At 36.9% G+C, this 26,359-nt stretch overlaps 1 protein-coding gene across 31 annotated transcripts in view; it reads left to right on the top strand.

The window, feature by feature from the left end:
• Positions 1-26,359, top strand: part of DLG2 (discs large MAGUK scaffold protein 2) — a 1,979,996-nt gene that overhangs the window by 1,671,337 nt on the left and 282,300 nt on the right. For all 31 annotated transcript variants that reach the window (XM_077867259.1, XM_077867261.1, XM_077867262.1 and 28 more), the window contains one exon: positions 372-474. In XM_077867259.1, the coding sequence (XP_077723385.1) occupies positions 372-474 (103 nt within the window). The remainder of the gene's footprint in view (positions 1-371; positions 475-26,359) is intronic.

Here is a 26,359-nt window from a genome sequence, read left to right as displayed (position 1 = left end):
TACATGTGTCTCTCCTTATTATCCTGTTTTTCCTCTAATTTTGAAGGCTCATATCCACCCCAGAAATCTAGGAAACTCACAGAGACATATTAAATGCACACACTAAAATTATTGTAGACATGCATAGACACAGTTTCAGCCCAGGCAGACATGCTATAAATGCCACAAGATGAAATTTCATGTCTTTGCTAACTGAACGTTGTCAAGAGCCTGAAACTTTCTAAGTAACACTCAAATGCCTTGGTAGGACAGGAGGTGTTTTGGGGCAGGTGACATAATCTTAGACAGCTTCTCAGTTTGGAGAAACTTTTTTCTTCTATCAGAGTAATATGCCTTTCAAAATACCAAAATTCTCTGACTTCCTCTTTCAGGTGAATGGCATTGATCTCCGTGGAGCATCGCATGAACAGGCTGCTGCTGCACTGAAGGGGGCTGGACAGACGGTGACCATTATAGCACAATATCAACCTGAAGGTCAGTGAGAACCCAGGCTTACAATGTCCCCATATATTTCTTTGTGAATGCGTGCCCACATTTCTGATCACCTGTATTAACCAATCACCACCAATTAGGGTTTTTTTTTTTAACTATCCTGAAAAAAAATTTTAACTATCCTGAAAAATGGGTGCCCCATGTTCAAAGAACATGAGGCTTCATTACCCTTAATCTTCCAAGGAAAACATCAGTTAGAAAGTCTTGTTTGAAAAATGAATTTGAAAAAAAATATAAAACCTAGCATCAGCTTTTTTATTTACGTTCTAATCTGGTATACATATTTGGTCAGCAATGGACACTATCAAAAGAATTAATGTGGACTAAGCATCAAATTGACATGAGACAGATTAATAGGAGAAAATCAGATTTCATAGCAGACGTATGGGGGAATCCACACAGACAGGCAAAATAAGGTAGATATGTCATCTTGAACTAAGAAGCAGGCAGGGGTCTGGGGCTTCAGAGGAAAGGAGTGCGCTCACAGAGCCATAAGAAGAACAGATGTTTGGTAATGAGATGTTTGCCTTGCCGTACAGATGGGTCACTCAGATAAAATTTATCTCTGCTAATAACCCTTGTTCTGGGAAAGACCCCCGAGTGAGATTCGTCTGTGTATTTATAGGAGGGGCAAAAGTTTCTCTTGAGCCTGTAGGGTTTTGAGATTGCCTTCAGGTCAAAATCCACATGCCAAAGTGGCACATTTGGTGGGGGAGGGTGGATGTCCTGAATCCCTTCAGAAGCAGGAAGGAGAGAGAGAAACAGACATGATCAGTGGACCATATTCTCTCTTTGTGGCATTAACTCTTCTTAACACTAACATGGTTTTTGGTTGTCCGTGATGTGGATTTTTTTTTTTCTCGTTCTTTCTGCTATAGTATTTGTAAGATACTCCTGTAAACTCTGAAACTTGGTGAGATGTCATAAAGTGAATTAACCAACTGAGACTTGATAAGATATCCTAAATTGCATTAGTCATACCCTACTCTTTGGTGTGTTTCAACATCTGTTTCTATGATCAGAATAAGGTTCAATGAGACAACCTGGACATTACCTGTTATGTAGTTGATTTTTCTGCAAATTTGTATGTAGATTACTCCCTTTTGCTAATGAAATGCAGTTAAGCATGCTACAGTGGGCTAGACTTTTTACATAAAGCAGAAGAATGTGGTTTCTGTCTTTAAGAAATGTAGTTAATTACCCTTGGTCCACATGGCTAGCAGACAGGTCAATTAACAGATAAACATGAAAGTACAAGATGCCTTTAAGGGAGAGCCTTTTTGCGTAGGGGTATGAAGAGTTTCTTTGACCTTGTAAAGTGATTCTTTCTTAATGTCAGTTGGTCTGTTGTTCTTTAGAAGGCTGAGGTTTGTGTCTTGCCTGTGGCATCTTAGATTTTACCGTAATGGTGGCCAACCACATATTTCACGTGAAAATAAAACACTCTGCATATGTCTTTGGCATGTTATATTTATTTTGCATGCCTTTAGAATTAGAATTTGCAATTGAGCTATTAAAAAATGTATTAAATACTTTCTCCTATTGGCCTCACCCAGTATGGCCAGAGATCTGGGAAAGAAGAGATTTGTGTTGTCAAAGATGAATGATGACAGCACCGGGGGAAAATGTTCTTCCCAGAGAGTTTTGAGTCTTTCTATTCTTAAAAATTAGTAGACATGTCTTCTAATAGGAATAAATTGGCCCCCAAAGTATCCATTGTAAAACAGAAAATAAAAACATCTGGGTTAGCATAATCTGATGAGCAAATTCTACTTCATATAGAATAAGAACTTTTCCATGGGATTTTTCCATATTCTTTGTAGCTGTTTTCATTCAGTCTCAAAGTGCATGCCTTTCACCATAATCTGGCACATGGCATAAATATCCCAGGCTGTTTTCCTATTTTTGAAAAATTTCATCTCAAACACCAATTACACCAATTAGAAGCCCTTGGTAGTAAAGATAGCCATTCAAATGACCTTGAACAGAGTGATTTTAAACTCATAAGGGTTATATGAGAGAACAAGCATGTCATAGTCCTATCACATAAATCTTCATCTTAAGCTTCCTACAGCTTTTGTTTCCTTTTAACAGTATATTTAGTTTGGATACTCTGCTGTACTTTGTGAAGATGCCTGTTCAAAACACGTCCTAAAAATCATGTAAATAGATTTTCAAAGTGCTTCTAAAGAAATCTGTAAATGAAAACAAGCAGCTTATTTCAAAATGCCAAAGTACAGATAGGATTCATAGAACTTCCTATTTTAATAGTCTATTCTAATTTGTCACAGCGTTAAATCAGTTGGAAATGTGGTAATGTAACATCAAGCAATCATCTTTCTCCCTTTGTAAATTTAATGTATAACTGAGCATTAATTTAACTATTGTTTGAAATGGAAAACTGATTGGGTTGTTGTTTAGATCATTTAGGGACATTTAAGCTATACCACATATTTAAGAAATAATGAGCAATTTATCTTGAAAACAACAAGTGAAAAGTAAGAGTCATTAGGAAATTCTTATCAGAGGCCCTTCATTTGCACCAGTATTGTGAGGTGTCTGTGCTAAGACAAATTTTATTGACATCTCTTTTGGTGTGATCAAGAACCAGGCTTCCAGTAAATAAGTTTTTAAGTTACTTTCGAGTGCTTTTATCAGGAATATAGTAGATTCCTTCCTTAATATTACTAGATATTCAGAAAATTTGGTGCTTAACCACATTGTAAGTCTTTGTCTTTAAGGAATTTTTTAATCTAATTGAGAAGAAAGGACTTAGATACATTTAATAGAGATCATTTCCTGATGACATAGGACCAAAATTGCAAAATAATGACACCGTCTCTGAAAATTATGGACTGTCAGAGAAGGGATAAACCATGCAGGCAGGAGTCAGAACAGTACAAGAGTACTTCATGGAAATGGGGAAATGGAGCTAGACTTTTAAAAATGGGTGAAATTTCTATTCTGAAAAGCAGGGAGAAAAAAAATATCTTGCTAAACTAAAAAAGATAGTGAGCTCTGTGTGTGCAAGCACAAAACCTATATTTTGTTCACTAATAATTCAATTTTTAGTGGTGTACATATTATTGGTATTTCTTAAAGAGTTGCTGAACTAGTGAATATAATTTACCACTCTTTAGCACTTGAGTTTCCACTTGAAAATAATTGAAAATTGGAGGGCTGATTCAGTTTTACTACTTGAATATTTTCATTTTTGACTCAAAGAAAAAAAGTGTTAAACAAATGTGTATTGCAAAATATGAAAACAGTTTCCAACTGTGTCTTCCATAAGACTTAGCACATTATTGGAATAATTATAAATTATTTAGAATTAACATAACGTAACAATAAATGTCTTCCTTGACAAGTTTCACCATACAAAGTAAGGCCAAAGTTGTTATACTCACTTCTGCCTAAAATGATCTTGGCCCCAGTTGTCTAAATTACTCTATCCATCATCAAATTGTATTCAATGTCTAGTTCCAGGTAGTAGAATTAAAGCCAAATGTGAAGAGTAACATGCAAACAATGTTTCTTTTGGTGGTATGATTCTGATTCACTTATACCATGAATAATCTACTTTCTATCACAGCTACTTGGAAACTAATGTGTATTGTATTGATAATAGGAAGAGAATAATGAAGTTATTTTCTCTATTTCTTTTTTTAAGGGGGTCATGTATCTGATACTTAAGAAATAACTCTACTTAAGCAATATGGGAAGTTAATTCTTGTAAAAAAAAGTCTAATGATATATATATATATATATATATCCCTTTCCTATCCCTCTCCGGCCATCTTCCTCATCATTTTCAGAATTACTGTTCTGAAAGATATGACTCCAAGGTGCCTGTGCACAAACTCCACACCCTTCACAACATGGTCCCAGCCAACCACCATGCTCCCTTCCCACTAACTCCACCATCATCACTCACCAGCATCATCCTCTTTTATCCTCCCACTGCTACATAGGACTGCTTTCTGCTCCTCAACATTTGGTCCTGAACAGTCATGTTTCTGGGCCTTTGCTTATGTGAGTTCTTCTCCCTGGAATTCCATTTTCTTAGTGGGATCCCATTTTGAGGACCTACAGATGTCAATTCCACTACGATGTCATCTTTTATCTGTTAAGTAAGTGTTGATTTATTCTTTCTCTGAGCTCTCCAGACCTGTATTCAGATAGTTTGTGTGTCCCTTAACATGATTTGCACATTTTCCCACTCAAGTACGCTTCTAGAAGGCAAGAACTCATTTATCACTCATTTTATGTCCTATGAGAATTTGCTTAATATGAATTTGACTATACTTTATTAAAGAGTTATTGAATGGATCTCCATTTGTTTTAGAAGTGCAGTATAATATCTTCAGTGTGTTGGCAAATAATTAATAGTAAGTGTTTAAGAAGTATTTGCTGAATGAATATTAAATGAATTGCCTGGAGTTTTGATATTAGATGCAGAAAATGGTAAATGAATCCCCAGACTGGATATTTAGTGTTGATGAAGTTTTTTTTATTACAAACAAAAGTGACCCTAGTGAATAAACATCTTTTCTCCTGCATTGAGGAAAATCTACAGCTATTATTCTGTAATATAACACAAAGATGATTAAGCTTCTAACATTTTTTTAAAGTTCCAAAATTAAACTTTAACACCATTGATGAATTTTAAAAAGTCATTGGGGTGCCTGGGTGGCTTAGTCAGTTGAGTGTCTCACTCTTGGCTCAGTCAGTTGAGGTCATGATCTCAGGATCACGAGATCAGGCCCCCACATCAGGCTCCATTCTCAGTCTGCTGGAGATTCTCTCTCTCTCTGCCCCTCCCACTCATTCTCTCTCTCTCTCTCTCTCTCAAACAAATAAATAAACCTTAAAAAAGTCATTGATTATAACCAAATTATGCATTTGTCCAAAAGAGTCTAACACAGCATTTCTCTCTGAATCAGACTGGGGCAAACCTTTATAGCATTTGCTGCCTTCTCAATATGTAATAATACCTATATTTACTATGAGATCACTGACTAATGTTGAAATCACAAAGTACAAGATAGTACTATGAGAATGAAGTGAATAATATAAATTGTTTGATAAAGCACAAAATAGAGACATTTAATTGCCAAGATATTCCTATAACAAACACTAATATCCTCTTAGCTGTAATCTGACTACTTGGAGCATTGTTTTGGATATTGCAAAGGCTTCAGAAGGGCCTGCAAGTAGAGAAGAAGAGGTCAATGGCGGTTCCTATCAGCAAGCGGGAACTTGAGTAGACAGTGGGAGGGGTCTGATTTTTCCCTTTTAAAAAAAAACTTATTCAAATTCCCATTAGTTAACATACAGTGTATTATTAGTTTCTCATGTACAATATAGTTATTTAATACTTCCTTACAATCCATCTTTTATCTTTTAACAGACTACTTGAGTTCCTTGAAAGAAAAGCCTGATGGACAGAGTTAATTATTGCCTGGAGACTTATAAATTTGGTCTGGTTTATGGAGTTGTGGCAGATTGGCCATGTTGTTCATTTATACATGTATTCAGTTAATGGATATTTTTACTGAACACTTACTATGCCCCACTCAATGTTCTCAGGAGATGATAAAGCAGTGAAACAAAAGTCCCTCTCAAATAAATATTAAATTTGCTAGATGATGATAGGTAATATAAATAAATAGGAAGAAAGGTAAAAGTGATAACATAAAAATATATGGTGGGCAGAGAAGGCCTAGTTAATGACTTTCAGTAGGGATCTCAAGGAAATTAGGGAGTAAGGCATGCCAGAAGGTAGGGGAAGAAAGGAATTATTCGAAAGTCTTGGTCTACCAAGTATGGTTTTTGAACCAGCAGCATAGATACCAGTTAGCTGATAGAAATGCACAATCTCAAGCCCCAACTCCAGCCTCCTAAGTTAGAGTCTACATTTTATCAAGATCCATAGGTTATTTATGTGTACATTAGTTTGAGAAGTGCTGCACTAGAATCCTTGAGGACCCTGCAAAAATTGTGGCTTGTCACTCTGGGTTGGAGTCCTTCTGCCTAGAGTACAGGGAGATGTCACATAAGGCAGCATCACTAGGTTTGATTTCTGGCATGTGTTAACGATTGGTCATCCCTCGGTGGTTTTACTAAAGACAGGTGAGGCTACAGAGGATCTAAGAAGTTCATCTGTCATTCACCTCTCCCTAGCCTATACCTCTCCTCTAAATACAGATTACCAAACACATTCATAAATCTTTTTTTTTTAATTTTTTATTAATGATAGTAACAGAGAGAGAGAGAGAGAGGCAGAGACATAGGCAGAGGGAGAAGCAGGCTCCATGCACCGGGAGCCTGATGTGGGATTCGATCCTGGGTCTCCAGGATCGCACCCTGGGCCAAAGGCAGGCGCCAAACCGCTGCGCCACCCAGGGATCCCCCATAAATCTTGCTAGAACTTCTCATCTAGTGAAACAATGAACCTATTTAGGCTTCATTCCCTTTCATTATGGCCTCTCCTGCAAGTGAATAAGGAAGCACTGAGTTAAGATGAGGTAAGATTGAACTTCATCCTGATAGATGACTTTACAGACCAAAAGAAAGTCAGTAAGGCATCACTTTAAAATTTCTTTAAGTAACTTATTATATTTTAAAGCAGAAGTTCGGTTCAGTAATCTTTTTTACTCCTTTTAAATTGTGAAGCTAATTCAGAAAGAAAAGCACTCATTCTTCTCAGAATGATGTGAAACTCTTATCTTTTCCAGAGTTACTATTCTGAATTAAATCACAGGCTTAAGCCAGAGTTGGACACCATGTCTATTTCTCTATAAGGTCAAAGATGTGATGAAAACTTAAAATGAATACACAATTTATCCTCTGAAAAAAATGTAGACAATTTCTATACCTAAAGTTTCCCAGAAATGAAAAAACATACAATATACAAGAAGCTTACTTTCAATGCAAGCTATATTTCTTTCTTTAAATCAATATCTACATAACTTTATGCATATGAATGAGCAGCTGTGGCATATTAAGATATTTTCTCAATGCAAATAACTGCATCTTAAATGCCTACGCAATATTCATAAAGTCCAGCTGTAGGTCTTGGTCAGAAATTGCATCAGCATCATCAGGGAACATTCAGGATGAGCTTTGGAATGGAAAGTACTGTGCAAGACTCTGGACTAGGAAGAGAAGACCAGTATACTGGTGCCAACTCTAATTCTAGCTGTGTGACCTCATGCTAGCTATTCATCTTTATGGGTTTTCATTTTCTCATTTAAAAATAAAAAGTTAGGATGAGTAAAATATTTTCAAAAGAACTCTCCAGTTACTGAATCCTAGCTAAAAGACATAACTCCTCAAGTAGTTGAAAAGTATAAATTCCATTATTTGAAGATTTTTGTCACTAATACTGCATTGCATTTTTTGCATTCTTTAAGAAGAAATGAATGTACAATCTGAATCATTTGGTGCATTCTGTGTGATTTAACTAAAATAATTGAGAAATGGAAATTGAGAGTTGGAAGAATTCTTAATGATCACCTTATCCAGCTTCACAGATGGAGGAACTGAAGCTCAGTCAACATCTACACCAATCTCTATTGGTGGAAATTGCTCTCTGTGTTTAAGAGAATTTGAAACCTTTAATAATGGTTTTAAGTTTAATTCAAGTAGCAACACTTGTTGCTGGTTGGGGCTTTCAAGATTAACAATTTATTGTACATTTTTAAAAAGATTTTATTTATTTATTCAGAGAGAGAGAGGCAGAGACACTGGCAGAGGGAGAAGCAGGCTCCATGCTGGGAGCCTGATATGGGTGGGACTACAACATCTACATCTGTAGTACTACATTCTACATATCAGTTAAAATATTGAACTGAAAGCAGTTCAATATCTTAAAACTTATGCGCTATTAAAGCTGAGGCTAGCTAGACAGCTAAACACCTAGTGAGTTTCTTAATTCTTTGAATTTACTGTAGTAGCTCATGATGGCTGATGGTTTAAATAGCCCAAGAAATCTAATCCAATTAGATTATTATGATCAAAAGAGGCTTGAAAAATTCTTATGGAACCTCAGGGCTTTTTATATACATAATTTCACTTTCATTTCTAGCTTATTAGTCTTGTTAATTGCTTTTATTCATGTATCACAATTGAAAGATAGATATAAAAGAGCTTTAAAAGTGTAAGCACAAATACCCACCATTTGCTTCAACGTGGATGGAACTGGAGGGTATTATGCTGAGTGAAATAAGTCAATCGGAGAAGGACAAACATTATATGGTCTCATTCATTTGGGGAATATAAATAATAGTGAAAGGGAATAGACGGGAAGGGAGAAGAAATGGGTAGGAAATATCAGAAAGGGAGTCAGAACATGGAAGACTCCTAACTCTGGGAAGAGGAGGAGGGTGGGGGGTGGGGGTGACTGGGTGGCGGGCACTGAGGGGAGCACTTGGTGGGATGAGCACTGGGTGTTATTCTGTATGTTGGAAAATTGAACACCAATAAAAAATAAATTTATTATTAAAAAAATAAAAGTGTAAGCAATTACTATTAATCAAAAAAAAAACTGGGAATATGGATAGTTCAAGAAACAGTTCAAATATATTATGCTTTTCCTCTTCCCTATCCTAGCTTTTTCATGTGGCATCCTTCATCCATCTGCCCATCCATCCATCATCAGTTCATCCTTAGTGATATTCTGTATTGCCACATATTGGGTTTCTCCAAATATGTTGCATTAAATTTTGTTTAATTAATTTGATTGACATATTCTAAGTTTTACCGAACTATTAGGAAGGAAACTTACACAAAACTTTATATGACTCTAGAATTTGCATTGCTTAGCCATTTGTTTATCCACAAATCTCTCTCATGTTCCTATAGACTCCACCAACAGGTACTGCCTTCTCCTGCAACTAGAAATCTCCCAGGATGTTCCTTCACTTAACGTATCTTTTTCTTGGCCTTCTCCCAGTTGCTTTTTTAACTCCCCAACCTCCAACTAACACATAGCACCATGGCGTATGACAGAAAAGATGATTCCTGCAAACAGAGTCTGCAGATTCATCGGAGGTTCTCTCCAGATACGTCAGTGATTAATGATGCTGCTTCTTTTCCATGCTTATACCCCATTTTGGACCTAGGGTAATGTAATGGGGCCAAAGTGAAATATCACTTCCTGACTCTTAAAAAATTCTCTTGACCTAATTATCTATCCTGGGGATACAATATCTCAAATTCATGTCAGAGGGGCTAAAAATATTTACAAAGTTCACATAGATCCTTTCCCTTCATGTTATGCCATTTCTGCCCAGCCTCATAATAACTTTCATTCCATAGTTAAATATCTTGATCTCTGGGTGTCTCATCTTATGATTTTATAATATTTCGAAGGACCCTTGACATCTAGTGACATAAAGCACTCACTCGCTAATACTGAAAGAAGGCTAAAATAAATCTTTATGCCAGAGACATTTTGACCAAAAAGATCTCTTAGATCCACCCCTTGCATTAGTCACACCCAGATCAAACATGTGGAAATAAAGAGCCCTAATCTTATTCTTTACTATACAAGTATTAACAAATGAACCCAGATCCCCCACTGATAAGGAACGTTGGGACGTTATAGACAAATGTTAAAGAATATTCCACAGACACAAGCAGAAGGGGAATAGAAGCTAAAACAGACCTAAAATACCTACTAACTTTACTCATATTCTCAGTGCCGAGTGTAGTTTACCTCCACATTTGTCTGAAAAATCCCAGTATTTAAGCCAACCCTCAAATTTAATAATGAGTAATGAAACATTTTTCTTCTCCTTTCCCTGATTCTGCAGCTGATGCTTTTTTGACCACGCCTGAGCCACATCACTTTTCTCAACAGTGATGTCCTTGTTTGTTAATTAAGGTGGTTAGAGAGATTATTTTTAAGGCTCTTTCTGGCTGACATTCTATGAAATTGAGTTACTGTGTCTTCTAATTAGAATGTGTCATCAAGGAACAATTATTGCAAGCAGATAATTTCTGAATGTTCTCATTTTACTTCTCACAGTTTAAACACATGGAAATTCTGCTTTCATCCATTTGCTGGGAAGGGGAAAGATCTCTATTGGTGGAAATTTCTCTCTGTGTTTAAGAGAATTTGAAACCTTTAATAATGGTTTTAAGTTTAATTCAAGTAGAAATACTTGTTGCTGGTTGGGGTTTTCAAGATTAACAACTTACTGTACATTTTTAAAAAGATTTTATTTATTTATTCATGAGAGGCAGAGAGAGAGAGAGAGGCAGAGACATTGGCAGAGGGAGAAGCAGGCTCCATGCAGGGAGCCTGATGTGGGTGGGACTCGACCCTGGGACTCCAGGGTCATGCCCTGGGTGGAAGGCAGGCGCTGAAGCCACCCAGGCGTCCCTTATTGTACATTTATAGACTTCTTTTTTTTTTTAAGATTTTATTTATTTATTTATTCATGAAAGACTGAGAGACAGAGAGAGAGAGAGAGAGAGCCAGAGACAAAGGCAGAGGGAGAAGCAGGCTCCATGCACCGGGAGCCCAACGTGGGACTCGATCCCGGGTCTCCAGGATCGCCCTGGGCCAAAGGCAGGCGCTAAACCGCTGCGCCACCCAGGGATCCCCATTTATAGACTTCTTATAGCCAAAATTTAATCAGTTTCATAATTAAATTAAGCGAAATTGTAATTACTAACCTTGGAAAGTGATATATTGGGGATGAAAAGGAATAATATGGAAAAAATCCATTTCAGTAAATAAAAGATCCAGAAATCCAAAAGAGTGGTGGTATCTTCAATTCTCAGAATCACAAATATTAGCAACTTTAGAATGGAAAAGCCAAGCTCAGGAAATATAAAGTATACATCTTTAATGTGCTTTATAGATTCCTATTCCAAACAGGCTTCCTGGTAGATTCATTGAACAAGTCTATAAAAGACAAAAGTGCCCAAATTATACTTTGGTTCAAGATAATCTTCTTTCACTCTGTTTTCTCATATTCACGTTCCAACTGCCTAATAAGAGATGCTGACACAGTGGGGAAATTAAGCAACGGCAGAGTAAAAATTCTTTCATTCAATTTTCATTCAGCTAATATTTATTAAATGTTTCCAATGAGTGACACAGTGCCCTAGACATTGGAGATAGAATGATGAGCAAAACAGACATGACCCGTTTCCTGATATACCTACAGTTAGTGCAGTAAAATTATACCAGTGAACAATGCAAGGTCAGATGAATGCTCTAGAAAAAGAAAGAACTTAGATCTAGACTCCCCAAGTCTACATGTTCAAGTATATTCTTAGTGGATACTAAGCCAGACCAAAGCAAAACAAATAAAAAAAAACTCTGGACAGAAAGTCAAGACCTAGACAGACAGTCAAGAAGGCATCCCAAGGAAATATTTTCCTGAATCTGAAGGGTGAGTAGGCATTAATTTGTCAAAGCAGAGCAGAGGAACCAGTTGTGAGGAAGAGGAGGAAAATGTATCTAAGAAAGTGAGAGAAACGCCGTGCATGAGGAAGTGAAAGAGGGAGGATGGGCAGATTATGGAGGACAGGTATTTGGTTTTTTCTCCTGAAAGCAAGTGTGTTGAAAAGTTTTAAGCCAGAGGCTGGCAGGATCAGAGTTGTTCTTCTAAAAGATAGCTCTGGCTGCTGAATATAGCATAAGCCAGTAGTGCCATAAAGACTGGGAAAGACCCAGTGATAAATGCTCATCCAAGTGAAATGGTAATGGTAGGCTTAGAGTAGTGGAAGACTAGGTGGAGAAGAGTAGACAGACTAGGGGGGAAAGTTGGTGGTAAAGTCAGTAGACATACATATCGGCTTATTAAAATACATGAATTTATCTATTTTGTTAAAATATGGGACAGCATGACTGACTGTTACAAGACAAATAAACCCCTCAGGGAAAAGCATGTGGATTTGTTGTTGTTGTTGTTGTTGAAGATTTTATTTATTTATTCATGAGAGACACAGAGAGAGGCAGAGACACAGGCAGAGGGAGAAGCAGGCTCCCTGTAGAAGCCTGATGGGGGACTCGATCCCAGGACTCTGGGATCATGCCCTGACCAAAGACAGACACTCAACCACTGAGCCACTTGGGTGCCCTGGGAAAAGCATGTTTTATTCATCTTTATACCCGAGTCCCTAGTACAGAGAACCTCGTTCATAGTAGGCACTCAATAAATGTAAACCAAATGAAAAAATAAATGAGTGATCCCAAACAATAAATGAACCTATTCTATAGGAACTCTCTCTTCACTTTTTTTATTTTAGTTAAGGCAGAACAAAATAGAGATGTCAAGGAAAGAAAGATGGAAAGAGAAAGGGAGTTGGTAGCAAGAGAGAGAATAATACAACTAGTATGGAGCATTCACCGTCTGTCTGATGACATTCTAAAACCTCTACATATGTTTACACATTTGGACGTCTCAAAAACTTATGATAGAGGTTCGATTGCGTTGCCATTTGCTCATTTACAGATAAGGAAATGGAGACTCAGAAAGCATAGATGGTTTTCCTAAGGTGAGACAACTAACCAGTGGAGTACAACCAGAAGTCATTTCCAGGCAGAATGACTCCAGAACAGCCATTGCACTGTATCACTTCTCACAGGAGGAAGGAAAAGGAAACATATTTATATGGTGATAAAAGAATTAGAGAGAAAAGAGGGAGGCAGTGGAGAGGATGTGGAGAATCTAATGAAGGAAAAATGCCATGTACTGGGGTGGGGGATGGAACAGAGGTACAGAGGGGATGAAAATGAGTCAGATGGAGAAATAGAGATAAGAGTAGTTAGGCTCAATCACAACTGACCTGCCTGCCTGTTGGCCCACTTCCCACTACTGGCTTGCTGAAGGCCCTGGGCCAAGGAGCAGATCCAGCTGGGTGGGTGAATTCTCTTCATCTTTAATCTGTGATAGTTGTTTCTGTTGTTCTTTTCAAGATATGAGAGTTTGGGGCCTGCAGTTCAGCTCTGAGACTAGGTGTGCCCCCAAACTGGGATAAAGGCAGGCAGAAGGCTCAACCACGTACTCCCTTTGAGGCCTGAAGTGAGTGATAACCTCCCTGAACCTGAAATTCTTCACCTGTATCATAGAGATAACCCTATGTACCTTCCAAAGTTTTGGGGAGAATTGGAGAAAATAGATGTAGAATGTTTAGAATATATAAGGCCCTCAACAAATGACAGCTAGTGTCACAACGCTCAACAACAAGCTTGTGGGATAAACATTGCACCTCCCCCTGATGCACCCCCACCACCATCAGCCCCACTCTAATCACATCTTTGCATTATCCTTAAAACCATGTACAAGTACAGACAGGATCCAAGAGCTTCACAAAATTTGGGAAGCAGTAGTGGTTAAGAGTTCCTACTGTGTTATCAGATAGATAGGCTCAAATTCCATCTCTGCCATCAACAGCTATGTAACCTTAAACAAATTACTTCACCTCTCAGAATATCATTCTTTATCTGTAAAATAAAGACTCACACCTATCTTTCAGGACTATTTTGAGAGTTAAATAAATCAGTACATGTAAAATGCTAAGCATAGTCCTTGACAGATAGCACATCTTCAATAAGTGGTAACTATCATCATTACAGTAATTATCAGAAAGTCCAGAAAGTCTATAACGTGGTTATTGTGTGGAGAGAGAGAGAGAAAAAGAGGGAGAAGTAGACTCAGAACAAGAAAGAAAGTTTAAAAAGTCCTTGGGTGTCTGTGGCTACAGGCTTTTAAGGGATTACTTTAGGCAACCCATGTGGGAATTCAAATAAACTGTCCTCTGCAGAATTCTGGGGTCCAGTGAAAGAATGGCAGGAACAGAGGGTGGGGGGTACCAGAGGAAACAGTCTGGGCCCTGGCTTCAGTCTCCCTTTAACCAGAGCAGGCTTTAGCTTTATTTGTTTTTCATGTTTGGTCTTGGATAAATGAAGAATTCCCCCACCATAAAACAGTTTTAAGCTGTTTTAACGGACAGCAAGAAAAGCTATTAGAAATAAGGCGTGTGTGTGATTAGGATAAAAAAAAGCTCAGTTAATTTTCCACTAGAATGTACACTTCATGAGAGTATCAAGTTTTGCCTGTTTCGCTTACTGTTTTGTTCCCAAGACCTAGAACAGTGCCTGGCACATAGTAGGCAATCAGTAAATATTTGTAAATGAATGGATGAATGAATGAGCTAAACAAATATTCATGCCTTGCAATTTCTCTTGAGCTGTAGTGGCAGGGCAAATTTATTCCCACTGAAATGCCTATTGGGAATCATGTTAATTAACTAGAACTTCCAAACATTGATTTTCCATGTTGGAAAGGTAATCGATCTATAAGAGTAGATTATGTGGTCCCAATATTGATTTTGGCATTACTGCCGACCAGGCTGCCAAAGACAAAACACTCTTTTACTTTGGTTGTTTGATATGTGAAAGCAAAATTTAAGCATACAAATAGTCTTTTTTTCTAGTGAGTCTCATAGTGGCTTTGTGTATTTTTGTAAGTCTTAGAAACATTAAATAAAATATAAAATATTAGCTAGCACAAGTTTAAGGCTTTTCCATTCACAAAGGGCTTTCACATATGTTTCTGATGGGGTCTAGACAACTCTGAGAGTTGAATAGACTGGTAGTATTATTATCATTCTCATTTCTCATAGGTAACAAAAGTGAAGCTCAGTGAATTTAAGTAACTTGCCAAGGTTGTGTTACTCATAAGTGCTGTGAGCTAAACTTGGACCCAGATCCTCTGATTCTATTTCTCGTGCTTCATACTGCGCTTCAGATGTTCTTTAACATCATGCTGTTTTATAATTCTTTTATCCAAATACAGGTGTTGTAATCAATCTAGAATTACCAGGCTTTCCATAAGTTTGCTAAACAAACACATTTTGAAAAAAACATATTCATGTTTGTTTGATGGGTGAATGTATGGTGGTATATCATTTTAACTTTATTTTTTTATGAGATTTTATTTATGAAAGAGAGAGTGAGGTGGGGAGAAGAGGAGCAAAGGGAGAAGGACAAGCAGACTCTATGCTGAGCTCCAAGCCCAACACTGGACCCAGTCTCAGGACCCTGAGATCCTGACCTGAGCTGAAACCAAGAGCTAAAGGCTTAACTGACTGTGCCATCAAGGTGCCCCTTAATTTTATTTTGTAATAGTAAGATAATTACATCGATTCAAAAATCAAAATAGTATTAAAAGATATACACTGAGAAGTCTCACTTCTACTTCGACTACATCAACCTCATTTCCTCTTGCCCTCATAGGCAGCCATGTACTTAATGAGAAACTTATTTAAATAAAAACCGAAAATGAGATCATAAAGGAATATAAATAAATCTTATTTGCAAGTCTTAAAGGAGAAAAAATGCTTAAAAGGAGGATGCTTAATAGCCCAGATAGTTAAGGAATAAAAACTTGTTCTTTTTTACTTGTGTAACACTTATATCTGCTCCTGATACCTTAATTATTATTATTTTTAAGTAAGCCTAATGTGTAGGCTTTAACTCACAACCATCAAGAGTTTCATGCTCGGGATCCCTGGGTGGCGCAGCGGTTTGGCGCCTGCCTTTGGCCCAGGGCGCGATCCTGGAGACCCGGGATGGAATCCCACATCGGGCTCCCTGCATGGAGCCCGCTTCTCTCTCTGCCTGTGTCTCTGCCTCTCTCTCTCTCTCTCTGTGACTATCATGAATAAATAAATTAAAAAATCTTTAAAAAAAAAAAAAAAGAGTTTCATGCTCTACTGACTGAGATAGCCAGGGGCCTCTATTCCTTGTGCCATAAGATATTTTCCCAATTCAGAAATAATTTTATAAGTACTAGATTTTCTTTCAATGTGACTATCATAATACCCAATGTGTTATGTAAATTGTCAGGGGATCACAGGTTCCAATAGAAACCTTCATGCAATTGCTTTTCATTAACTACTATGCTTTTTTTTTTCTAGAAAAATTTAATATATACCCCCTAATATCCTTTGAAGAGGTCACTGTAATCTAAAGCGTTCTAAAATCAAAGTTAAAGCCACCCTATTCCCTTGGAAATATATGCAAGAATTACCTAGGTGCATGTAATAGGTATCTTCATATAAAAATATTTGTAATCTTTCTTGATTATGTAATAACAAATAAATAAATTTCTCTTTGTTTAAGGTCACTCAGAAGATTCTTTATAAGATGATGGATTTCTTCATAATGTAAATAATTACACCCTATTTTATTCAAATTTTAAATATTTTTGTTTTCTTTTAAATATTTGAATTTCTTAAAAATAAGTATCATTTATTGTGGGAAATTTTTCTGGGAAGCAAAAGGGGGAATGTTAGAGTTTTAGTAACAGTCCACAGCTGTTATGACTTAGCAATGAGCAGCAGAAACACAAAGGGTATAAAAAGAAAAAAGAAACCCAAAGGGTATTTTCAAAGAAACACTACTATTATCTATAAAATTGCAGAGAAATAGTTGCTTTGGGTAAATATTAGTGAGAAATAATAAAAGTAGAATGTCTACACAATCATCATCAAAGGACAGGGAATGCAGTCCAAAGAGGTGAAGATGGGAAGATTATTGGAGGGATGTAGGTGGGGGAGGTCCTGGTGGGGACAACTTGCAGAAAAGACTGTTGAGGAAAATGAAGTATCTTCAACTTGCCTAGTTCTCTTTACTGTTAGGAACACAATTTTAACCTCCTTCTAGATTCAGGAGAAAACATTTCCAATTGTCTTCTGATAAAGAAATACTTAATCTTATTGAAAGAAAGAAAGTGGATTTTCTTATTGATCTTTTATTTGATCATTTTGTGATTGTTGATGATATTGATATACTTCATATGTATTATTCCAGTTCTTTCCTCTGAGTTATGAAATTTCTCAATCTGTGTTTTCTCATTGCAAATCTCTATCTTTGTCTTTCCTAATTAGAAAGCAAAAAAAAAAAAAAAATAGAAATTTACAGAGATCCTGAGACTCTAGAACAAGCTATAAATAAGATACAATTAGGGGCACCTGGATGGCTCAGTTGGTTAAGCTTCTGCCTTCAGTTCAGGTCATGATCTCGGGGTCCTGCAATTGAGCCACACATCAGGCTCCTCAACAGCAGAGAGCCTGCTTCTCCCTGCCCCTCTGCTTCTTCCCCTGCTTGTGCTCTCTCTCTCCCTCTCACTCTGTCAAAATAAATATAAAAATATATTTTTATAGGTACAAATAAAATATCTGGGTAAAATATAAATTACTTTATTTTATAAAATGAGAGTTGATCTTTCAAATAAAATTTAAGCGCACTTATTATTACATGCTAAGCCCAGTTTTCTTACTCTACATAAATGAATCTAAACGTATGTCTCCTTCCACCTTCCCAGGTGCACCTCTCCTTGTACTTTATATTTTACTAACACTAAACTTGCTTATCCTTCACCTAACAGGTTTTGATGTTTCATCCTCTGTGACTTAGTGACTATTATTCTGTCTGCCCAGAATTCCTTTCTTCCTTTGTCCACTTGACAAACTCTTTTTCTCTCAAAGAACAAGCTAGAGATCATCGCCTCCAGGAAACCTTCCTGGCTACACCACTCCATCCCCAGTAGACTACTACTGCTTCCTTCATGCTACCTTAGTATCTGATATTGTTGCATTTTCCCCTCAGTTTTGTAATTCAAGTAAACATACATCTAGCATCTCCACAGAGTATTTCATGGGGGAAGGGAGTGAGTATAGTAGGCAGTCAATAAGTGTTTGATGAATGACTCAATCAGTAAAGAGTTGAGTCTAGTGAGAATCTTGAGAATGGATTGGAACATATGGAGAAGCTGACACTAGTTCTAAAGATAGTAATAAAAATACATGATAAACACTTAGATGGAGGCAAAAGAATTCTTACTTTATACCATTCTGAAGTGTCCACATATGTTAAGCAAGAAACCAATTTAAAAGATTCAAAAAATGTAAGTAAACATGGAGAGAGTAGTTAAAACTACTAATAGTAATTATTATTATATCTAATATATCTAGATATTCATATATGCTGTTTAATCCTCACAAACATCATAACATCATTATCCCCATTTTGCATATGAGGGAATAAAATCTCAGTCAAGTTACATAATGAAGTTGCAGAGGCAAAATTCCAACAATGGTCTCCCTGACTCAGTGCCCATTTGCAACGGTACCTTGGAGAAAGGCCAACAGTACAATCTCAATTACTGCCCTCTGTGTCCTCACCTACTCCCCATTTCTTTAGAAAGGAGAAAAAGTCTATGGTTATACAACTAGCATAAGCCAAGTTCATGGATTTGATAGCACTTTCTCTTCAAAGCCTCATTAAATATGTTATATGCTTAGTCTTAGAGTCTGTGGAGGTACATTGTACTAAACCCTAGGGCTTTAGATTTCCCCTTGCTCTAAGGAAGCACTTTTCTTAAGTCTAGCAAGACGGTTGCTTAATAAAATATACAAAGTGCCTGAGCAATTGAAGGAAGAGAGTAGTGATTATGGTTTAAAACTGGATATAAAAAGAAAGCAGATTACCACTGAAGTGAATATTTCTGCGTGTCATTTGGTTTAAATGGAACTGTGATTAGGAAGAGGAGAAAGACATCTGAAAAGGTCATTAGAAAAAATAGTAACAATTTTGAATTTCAACTAAATGGATAAAATTTGGAACATCACAAATGGAAATACTTTCTAAAGCTCTCTACACTAAAGCATTTAACATAAAAAGTATAAATGCTATAGGAAACTGTATGTAACCTCTAAGGGGCAACATAGTTGGTTAATAATTAATGAGTCTATTTGAATAAAATAACATCAGATGTGTATAAAATATGTTTTTAACACAATGAATAGCTGAATTCTAGGCTTCAGCAAAACAGGAAAAAAAAAGTGCAGAGTAGGAATCAGAATCAGAAAAGAAAAAACCTGAGAAGAATGCATTTTATTTTTAGTAAATATGTATTCTCTTTCTAGCCACAAACATGAGATTACAGATATAATAGACTTAATTACCAAGCCACTGGAAAGTAAATATTTGGGAAAAAATAAAACTTACTTCTTATGAAGAGAGACAGATGTTTGAGGGCAGAGCAGAAGTCATACGGTCCTTTTGGTACTTTCTAGCTGCATGACCTTGTGAAAATTATTTAGCCTCTCTGACCTTCAGATTCCTCATCTGTGAAAAGGAGTTAATGATGACTTCTTTGTATGGTAATTTTGATGAATATGTCATAATCATAATTCCTGGCTCATAAAAAACGCCCAGTAAATGTTAACTACTAAAATAATGAAAACTAATGTTGGGAAGTGCCCAGTGTAGGCCAGACACTGTTCTAAGTGCTTTCCAAGTAATCATATAATCCTTAGAGCAAGCCTCTGAGGTAGGGGTCATGATTGTTTCCATTTTACAGCTAAAGAAACTAAGGCACAGAAAGGCTAAAATGAGTTGTCCAAGATCACAGAGCCAGGGTAGTGTTAGAACTGTGATTCAAGTTCTGGTCTCATTCTACTGTCCCTGTTCTTGGTCATCTTAGCATGCTACCTTTTTGTAATAAAATGATAGCCTGTTTTAATTTCTCCATAACATTTATCACTGCATGTAAGTGTCTTATTTGTTTGTTTGCTTGGATCTTCTCCCATCTGAAAATAAGCCCCATGAGAGCAAGAACCTGAATTGCTTAATTTATTAGTTTGTCTTCAGCAACCAGAGCAATATTAGGCACAATGTAGATATTCAACAAAATTATTTATGGCAAATTGAGTTATAATTGTATTTACTATTATAGAAAAAAATGCTGAGAAATCATAAATGATTATGAAAGAATCAAAATAAAATATGTGTAAGAAAGTAAGATTCTAAAAAATAATAATATGCAGAATCATTGCTAGACATGAATCAGAAACACTACCCAAAATTAACAACAACAGTTTATTTACAAAATGTAGCCTTGGCAAAACACATGGCACATATGTTTTCCCTCAGTTGTTGATAACAGAATTAAAGACAGGCATAGCCCCATTTTTCCTCATTTTTCAAACTGATAAGAAAGAACACAATCTGGCATTGCCATGGAACACAAAGAAGTACCAGACACAAATAGGACTACTTCATAATTCATTGTAAAAAGAAAAAAAGCATTCAGTAAAATCCCCTGACATTAACCCTAATACCCATATTGTTTATAAAAAGAAAATACAATGATAGCATTTGCCATCGCCCAAGATACTGAAGAAAGCACAATGTCAAGGAAGTATCATGGATATTATATCTGCCAAGTGCCCTCAAGATTCCATGTGGACCTACTACTTTTCATTTATTATCCACATCTGCAGCCCAGGAAAACATACCCTATCACTTCATTGTGTGTATTTCTATCATAATTCTGTTGCCTGTGCTTTCCATGGTAGGATCAGGCAATACTTTCCTATCTCTATCCAGCTAGAAAAACAAAAAACAAAACAAAACAAAACAAAAACAAACAAACAAAAAAACCCAAAACCATCTATTGTGCCTCCTTTGTTCTGACACTTTGCTAGGCACTGCAATGGAGACATCCCACTTTCAAAGGCTGAAAAAGCAGGTCTCTTTGACTTCTATGTTTGTCTGAGGCTTTTGACTACAATGTGGATTTGGGAAACTTCTACCCTCTATGCTAGAACTAAAGGAGTGTTGTTAGTAGCAGGTACCAGGGTCTAGATGGAGGCTACCATGCACAAACAGACAGTTTTGTGGTATCTGTTCAAGCCAAGCCCAAATTAAAAGACTTTTTCTTATGTGGATATAAAATAACCATAAAAGGGCCAGCATTTTGATCTATAATGTAGTATTGGTATGGAATTTTAAAAGGTAAATCTCAAAAAAAAATTTTAAGAAAAATAAAAAGACAAATCTCCTTTTCAAGACAGACGCTAAGACATCAGGGAAATTTACAAAACAAGTCTGCTACTTATAACCTCTAACAGTAATTTTAGAAAAAAATATTTGCTGTTGATTCTGTATCCTATTAAGATGTTAATTTTTGGTTCCCCAAATTTGAGAACATAGAGACCTTTTAAGAATTGTTTTAAACATTCTGATAAAAGAATTAAGTAGACATATAACTATGAAAATTTCCCTAGAGTTTTCTTTAGGCTACAGTTTTTCTTTCTTTCTTTCTTTCTTTTTTTTTTTTTTTTTTTTTTGCAACACTAGGGACCAAACAAAACAAAACACAAAGAAAGTCAACACATCTTCCCCAACATTAGTTCTTTCTGGCCTAGAAGATGGGGTGTGGAGGGGAGGAGATGTTCATTTTAAGACTATAATGGAACAGGTAGTTTGAGGTAAAGTTTTCAAGGGTCTTTCCAGAAACCTGGATCATATCCAAGTAAAATCCAGGATGTATGCCTCTCTATCTGCCAGCCCCTATATGGCAGGCTTACTAGCCTAACTTCTTATAGCCTGAGAGCCAACTTTGTCTTTCCTCAGGGCTGGGACAGACTGCAGACATCTGGCCTCAAAGGAGCTGTGATTATAGTGGCTAAAATATTTAGAGAGCACCTGCTGGGTAAATAAACAGACACTCTAGTGGAGCTGTGCAAGCACAGATTCTGGAGCCAGACTCCCTATGTTCTACTCCTAAACCTGTCATTTTTCAGCTGTGAGATCTTGAGCAAAATACTAATCTATTGGTGCCTCAGTTTCCTCATTAGTAAAATGGGATAACCATAGTAGCTATTTATTAGGATTATAATGAAGATTAAATGAATTAATATTTGTAAAGCTTTTAGGATAGTATCTTGAAGATAATAAATTCTAACTATTGATAGATAGTGACTCCCATTCAACCTCATGACCAACGCAAGATCAGTGACATTAGCCTTCTACCTACCTCATATACTCCTCAAGGGCAGCTGATATTTGTGATTTCCATTTCCCTTTAGCACCACTCATTCAGATTGCTTTCATCTGATTTTGCCTGGCTGGATGTGGTCATTCATGTAACAGCCACATATTGAACAAATTTTAGACATTTGCACTCTCTAGGTCCAGGGGCTAGGGTAGTAGGACAGGAAACTGCCCACTACCATCACGCCCACACTGATTTTCCCAGCTCTGCACCTGTCCTAGAAGACCTGGTAGCCAATGCCTAGTTATATACATGCTTCTGGCCTTGTGATGGTATTGTGGTTTTAGATAAACTGGTATGGGCATCCTTCCATTCAGTTACTAATAACCTCTCATTCCTAATTAACTTATCCATGGTTAAGAATCCACCAAAATAGTTCTCAGAGGCTCTTGCTCAAACACTGGGCAAGCATTGGCTTACATTCTGTTTTGAATGCTCTGGGCTTAGGTATAATATCTATTTTATAAATGGAAACACTTTATAAGAATATGAGATCTGGCATAAAGTAGACACTCAATATATTTTAAAGTGAGTTATTAATATGAAAGGACTAGAGAGAGAGGAAGACTAACTTTGAAGGCAGTATTATAGGGGTCAATGAGCCTGACTGGAGAGAAATTTTGAAGTCAAGAGTAGGATGTGGGTCCTGGAGTAATTAACCTTGAATCTAAAATGCAACTGATGTAAGATGCAATGTTTTATATTCCATTAATATTTTTTAAAACTTGCCTATTATTACTATAAAACTATAGCCATTGACTGTAAGATGCACCCCTCTTTCAGAGATGTAAAAATGTGAAAAAATATTACCTTTTACAATTGATGAAATATGTTAATCAATCACATTTTTCTTGCAATTCACATGGTGTATGGTCATGTGATGTCCCCTGGGCTGTGGCGTGAGATGGGTTGCCCTGTGCACTCATGATAACATCACTCCATGCATTCCTAGTCAAGCAAGCAATCCAGAATGCAAAGATTATAAAAATGGAGTTATTTGTACCACCTTGATTCATACTAAGTTATTAAAATTTCAGCTCTTTGAGTATAGTTAGTTATCTTAAGAATATTACTAACTTTTTAGTAATACATCTCACCACCAATGATGAAATAACTGTGGGTGATTAACAATACCATGGATGAGAACTGGATAAGAAAGTATTATTGGGGAGCATCTGGTGGTTCAGTCGGTTGAGTGTCTGCCTTCAGCTCAGGTCATGATCCCAAGGTTCTGGGATCAAGCCCTGCATCAGGCTCCCTGCTCAGTGTGGAGTTTCCTTCTCCCTCTCTGTCTGCCTGCTGTTCCCCCTGCTTGATCTCTCTCTCTCTCTGTCAAATAAATAATAAAATATTTTTCTTAAAAAAAAGGAGGCATTATTAGAAGCTCTTTATAGGGAGTTTTGTATTCAGGGTGAGATGGGAAGGTTGCTACTCAAAAAGTCTATTTGGTGGATAAGAAGAGGAAAATAACTCTACTTGATCTAAATCATATCACAAGCCCTGACCCAGATTCTCAAATTTTCTTAATACTTAATGTCTATACTTAAGTTCACCATGATTGTTATCATGAAGGGAAACTGAGCATGTCCACAGAACTTCAAGAATTCACAAGAAGATCCTGATGATTTTATCCAGCTAAGGGTCTTAAGGGCATTGACTTTGTTGATTAAGCAATACCACAGTCAGTGCCTTAGAGTTTATGTAAGAGAATAGAAACTTCCCTTGCATGGAAAATCAGTATATCCTTTCTGCCCTCCAAAAATCACGAACCAATCTCAATAGTATTCACACTGAGATGTTCAAGAGAACATCTTTGGGAACTTCAAGATTCCCCTTCTGATGCCCTACTTGTGGGTTCTGGGATCTGGAGCAGATCTGGACTGAGCTGTAATTATTATCAATGTTGCAATTACTAATTTGGGTTCCTAGGTATCCTTTATAGAATGCTTCCTATGAAAAAAAAAAAAAAAAAAAGAATCCTCCCTAGTGAAAAACAGTAGTTTGGCTGGTCCACCTCAGCTACTGGTATACATTTTACCAATCACTATGAGCACAGAACCCTCCAAGGTCCCACACAGCATTCCATAATTTTGTGTCAACAGGAACCTCTCTGAGAGAGAGAAGTTACTTTTCAAAGAAACAGGTAATGTGGCAGGACAACAACATGACGTAACTTGTTGAACAATGAATCCAGGGAGACCCATGAAAATTGAAGTCCTGCAATCAAAAATCAATAAAAACAGCTGGGAAGCAAAGGCATTTACTGAAGTCTCCAAGGTCACATTTGTGTTAATTAAAAGAAAACCTCAGGGGGTCAAGTGAGTTTTGAAAGAGCTTTTCAGTGCCCCCACATAATTGATGTTCCCTTGCTGTTCACTGTGGGTACTTGCTCTCTCCAACCCCAAGGGTGTCCTCCTGCTTGTGCCTTGATTTAGAATGTACCCTCTGCCACTCAGCCACCCACTTGTCACCTCTCAGCTCCCAATCACCTCATACAAACTGTCCTTCAAGGACACACTCAAGGCTTCTTCCTCTGTAAAGCTCTCTAGCTGCTATCTTTCTGTCTTTGAAACTATCATTGTGCTTTATCCATATAGACACTATGACTTTTACTCTGCTTCATAGTAATTTTTCTCTCCCTTAAATTAGAAACTTTCTGATTTCATCTCTGTGTCCAGAATATATAAGATATTCAATGCACATCTACTTAACCAGTAAATGAAGCAATCAAGTAACCACTCAATCAATCAATGAAAATAAATGAACATGTCCTTTGAAGTGTACTTTCTCTGGGGCCATTGAGAGCATCTATTTCATGGTTTCTTCTCCACCAAAAGGTCAGCATTTATATCTATAAAATATTATGTTGTATTTTTAAATAATAAATTTATTTTTTATTGATGTTCAATTTGCCAACAAAAAAAAGTATCACTTCCCCCAAAAAAACATTATGTGGCAAAATGATAAACAGCCTAAGACATTATATAAATGATATAATTGCAGGCAGTATTATGAGTAAAGAGGAGATATTTAATCAAAACCAGAGAAATCAGCATAAGAAGTAGAGTGGAACTCTGATATTTAAAATTTTTTAAGTTACTTTTCTTAAACCCTTACTCTATGCCAAGCACTGAGCTAAGTAGATCACATGCATTGTTTCATTTAATCTTCAAAGCAGGCCTCTGAGTTACATACTTGCATTCTCTTCATTCTGTGGGTTAGGAGACAGATTTAGAGAGACTAAGTAATCTACCCCGGACCACCCAGCCATTAGGTGGAAAAGCTGGGTTTCATCCATGACTCATGTATGACTTCATTCATGCTGTACTGAGCTATGAAGACCAGCAGGTTTGGATAAATGTGATTAGATAGTAAGAGAGAGCAGCCTGAGACCAGATCTGCAAAAGTATGAAAAGGAAATGCAGCTGGTAAGCTTAAAGATCAAGGATTCTAGTCCACTGATGGACTAGCCAGAGGGGCATTTCTATGGGGGTAATTTAATATGATGTACTGATATCATGGTTTATAAGAAGGAATGTATATTTGGTCTTCCTCCTAGTTTCTGGCATGGGGTCCTAAATCCTTACACCGTTTTCTTTTGTTATGTTAATGAGGTGACTCTTGGCCCAAACCTAAGGATAGGGTTGGCTACCATTGGAGCCTATTGTGTGATTAAAGGGTTTGTACTTCCTGTCCTACCTCTGACCTCCAGAAAGGAGAAAGGGGCTGGAGATTGAGTTGAATCCCCCGTGGCCAATGATTTAATAAATCATTCCTATGTAATGAAGCTCTGTAAAAACCCAGGAGGACTAGAGAGAGCTTTTGGATTGGTGAACCAAAATGCTTCTGCGTGCCACAATGGCATGCCCCACTCTCCATAAGGACAGAAATTCCTAGCCATCTATTCATCTGCTATTGATTTGTATCCTTTAATGTCTTTTGTAATAAACCAGTGAGTAAAATGTTTTCTTGGGTTCTTTACGATACTTTAGCAA

Source organism: Canis aureus, chromosome 23 (assembly GCF_053574225.1).
Source record: "Canis aureus isolate CA01 chromosome 23, VMU_Caureus_v.1.0, whole genome shotgun sequence".
Lineage (NCBI taxonomy): Eukaryota > Metazoa > Chordata > Mammalia > Carnivora > Canidae > Canis > Canis aureus.
Note: the sequence above shows the minus strand (reverse complement) of the source record. Positions and strands in the feature narration are given on the sequence as shown.